The sequence below is a fragment of the Apteryx rowi genome, unplaced genomic scaffold, assembly GCF_003343035.1.
Source record: "Apteryx rowi isolate R43461 unplaced genomic scaffold, aptRow1 scaffold_1349, whole genome shotgun sequence".
Taxonomy (NCBI): Eukaryota; Metazoa; Chordata; class Aves; order Apterygiformes; family Apterygidae; genus Apteryx; species Apteryx rowi.
This window is the reverse complement of record NW_020447585.1, coordinates 17,676-20,913: the sequence shown is the minus strand read 5'-3', so window position 1 is coordinate 20,913 and position 3,238 is coordinate 17,676. Positions and strand designations below refer to the sequence as shown.

At 69.5% G+C, this 3,238-nt stretch overlaps 2 protein-coding genes across 2 annotated transcripts in view; both read right to left on the bottom strand.

The window, feature by feature from the left end:
- Positions 1-650, bottom strand: part of LOC112961606 (cytochrome P450 2A11-like) — a 3,893-nt gene extending 3,243 nt beyond the window's left edge. Inside the window, exons 1-2 of the mRNA XM_026056943.1 lie at positions 471-650; positions 7-169 (exon numbers count right to left, since the gene is read on the bottom strand). Of these exons, the coding sequence (XP_025912728.1) occupies positions 7-169; positions 471-650 (343 nt within the window). The remainder of the gene's footprint in view (positions 1-6; positions 170-470) is intronic.
- A 379-nt stretch (positions 651-1,029) lies between these two features.
- The window catches only part of LOC112961607 (cytochrome P450 2G1-like), a 16,153-nt gene continuing 13,944 nt past the window's right edge, over positions 1,030-3,238 (bottom strand). The window contains exons 7-9 of the mRNA XM_026056944.1: positions 2,010-2,197; positions 1,788-1,929; positions 1,030-1,211 (exon numbers count right to left, since the gene is read on the bottom strand). Coding sequence (XP_025912729.1) covers positions 1,030-1,211; positions 1,788-1,929; positions 2,010-2,197 — 512 coding nt within the window. The remainder of the gene's footprint in view (positions 1,212-1,787; positions 1,930-2,009; positions 2,198-3,238) is intronic.

The following is a 3,238-nucleotide window of genomic DNA, read 5'->3' as shown; positions in this document are numbered from 1 at the left end:
CCCCACCGTAGCCCTGGAAGAGGCGGTCGTAGATGGCCTCCTCGCCGCGGTCGGCAAAGCTCTCGGGCTGCTCCATCAGCGCCTCCCGGATGGCTTCGTACTCGCAGAGCACCACGACGCGCCGCGGGCCCAGGTGCACCGTGTAGATGGGGCCGTACTTGGCCCCGAGCTGCGGCGGCGCCGGGTCCCTCAGCGAGGCGGCGGGGACGGAGCCCCCCGAGCCCCTGCGTCCCCCCCGCAGCACCCTGCTGCACCCTGCATCCCCCCACTGCACCCTGCATCCCCCTCGCTGCACGCTGCATCCCTCCGCTGCATCCTGCATCCCCCCACTGCATCCCCCCACTGCACCCTGCATCCCTCCGCTGCACCCTGCATCCCTCTGCTGCACCCCGCATCCCTCCGCTGCATCCTCGCCACCGCACCCCGCATCCCCCCCGCATCGCCCCGCCGCACCCCGCCTCCCCCAGCACCTTCCGGAGGGATTTGCCGATGTTGGCCAGGTCCAGCTGGAGCAGGTTGCCCAGCAGGGGCAGGGCCCAGGGCCCGGGGGGCAGCTGGCCGCGGCCCCGCGCGCGTCGCCCCAAAAGCAGCAGCAGCAGCAGCAGGAGGCAGGCGGCGGCGGCACCCAGGGCCGGACCCAGCGGCTCCATGGCGGCTCCGGCGCCCCGGCTCGCTGCACCGCTAAATACGCCGCCGCGGGGTTGTGCAACGCGCTTGTGCAAGCCCCCGGCGCCCCGCTGCTCTGCTTGCCCCTTTGCACTTTGCCCGCTCCGGGCCCGCTTCCCGCTGGGCTACGGCCGCGTGCCCGGGGCTTCGCACGTGCCGGCGGCCTTGGGGCAAAATGAGCCCAAACAGGCAACGGCTGCTGCGCAGGGACTTTAATGAGGATTGCAAGCGGCTCCCAGCGTCGGCTGCGCCCGTCTCCCCCGCGGCCGACGGAAATGCCAGCAAACCCCCTATTCCGAGTAATTCCTAGCTGCGTGCGCTCTAGCTGCTCGGCTGGGGGGGGCCGGCACGGGATGCCCGGGCTCAGCGCGGGATGAGGCTCAGCTCGTAGCTGGGGGGGATGTTGCCGAAGCCGCTCAGGCGGGGCGAGACGTCGATCTGCGCCGGCGGCACCAGGGACTGCAGGGAGAAGCTCTGCAGGATGGTGGTGAAGTAGAGGAAAAGCTCCATGCGGGCCATGGCCTCCCCCAGGCACACACGCTTCCCTGCAAGGCAGGCGGCGGCCGTCACCGGCGGCACGGCACGGCGGTCCGCGCCCCGCCGCCCTCGCGCCCTGCGCCTGCCGGGATGATGATCTGTACGCTGACACCCCTCGCACTCCCGCATCCCGGTGGGACGAACATCCAGGCCCTGCTGCTCTTCATCCCCTGCATCCCGCTGGGATGATGCACTGTGCATCGCCATCCTCGCACCTCTGCACCTTGCTGGGATGATGCTCCCTATCCCACTGCCCTCGCACCCCTGCATCCCGCTGGGATGAGGCTCTGCACATTGCCATCCTCACACCTTGCATCCGGCTGGGATGATGCTCCCCATCCCACCGCCCTTGTGCCCCTGCATCCTGCCAGGATGATGCTCCAGGACCTCCGCCCTCGTGCCTCTGCATCCCACCAGGACAATGCTCTGTGCATCACCATCCTTGCACCTCTGCATCCCGTGGGGATGATGCTCCAGGACCTGCTGCCCTCACACTCTGAATCCCACCAGGACACCGCTCCAGCCCCACAGCCCTGCACCCTGCATCCCACCAGGCCGCCGGGCGCCGCGGGGGACGCGGATACCCGAGGAGAAGGGCACGAAGGCGTCGTTCTTCTTGAAGCGGCCGTTGGCATCCAGGAAGTGCCCGGGGTTGAACTCCTCGGGGTGGCTGAAGTACTTGGGGTCGTGCAGCACCGAGCCCAGCATGGGGAAGACGTTGGTGCCCTGCGGGCGGATGGATGGACAGATGGACGGATGACGCCAGGGTCGGGCACTGCCGGCAGCCCCGCGCCGCCCGGCCGTACCTTGGGGAGCATGTAGCCACGGAAGGGGGTGTCCCGCGTCACCGTGTGGGGCAGCCCCAGGGGCACGATGTCCGTCAGCCGCTGGATCTCGTGGATCACCGCGTCCGTGTAGGGCATCTTCATGCGGTCCTCGCTGGCGGGCACGCGGTGCCGGCCGATGACGCGCTCGATCTCCTCGTGCACCTTCTCTGCCGGGGCCGCGGGGCGGGAGAGGGGCTGTGCCGGGGCCGGCGGAGCGCCGCTGCCGCATGCACCGAGCCACGGCGGCGTGCACCAAGCCATGGACCCATGCACCGAGCCACGGCAGAGTGCACCGAGCTACAGTGGTGTGCACCGAGCCACGGACCCATGCACCAAGGCATGGACCCTTGCAACAAATCATGGCCCCATGGACCAAGCCACGGCCACATGCACCGAGCCATGGACGCATGCACCAAAACACGGCCGCGGGGACTGAGCCACGGACCCATGCACCAAGGCATGGATCCATGCACCAAGCCACGGCTGCATGCACTGAGACACAGAACCATGCACCGAGCCACGGACTCATGCACCAAGCCACGGCCGCATGCACAGGGCACCAGCGCTGCTGGAAGAGCCCTTCCCGGGCAGGTCTCCGGTGGCCCGGCCATGCACCAAGGGGCAGGCGCAGCCCTGCTCCGGGTCCTTGCAACGCCGCCCACCGCCTGGCTGCACGGAGCTGCGGCGGAGACCAGCCGTCCCCGCGCCAGCCTCCCCCCTGCCGCGGGGTTTACCTTCCACCTCTGGGTGCTTCATGAGGAAGAGGAACCCGAAGCGCAGGGTGGAGCTGACGGTCTCCGTCCCCGCGAAGAAGAGGTTGAGCGTGGTGAGGATCAGGTTCGTGCTGTTAAATTCGCTGTCCGGGTTCTTCTTCTCCTGGGGGAAGAGGGTGACGCTGCAGGGCCCGGTGCCGGGCGTCCGTCCTGCCGTGGGCACCCGTCCCGCCGTGGGCACCCGTCCCGCCGCGGACACCCGTCCGGCCGTGGGCACCCCCTACCTTCTCGCTCTGGATGAGGAAGCAGTCGATGAAGTCGCGGGGGGAGGCGGGGTCCAGCGACGCCTGGTTCGCCGCCACGCGGGTGGCGATGAAGGCCTTGAGCTCCTCGATGAGGTGGTAGAGGCGGTTGTGTCTGCCGGGGAGGTATTGCATGACGCCGGAGAACATGTCGTAGAGCTGCCGGGGAGGACGCGGGGCTGCAGCGCGCCGG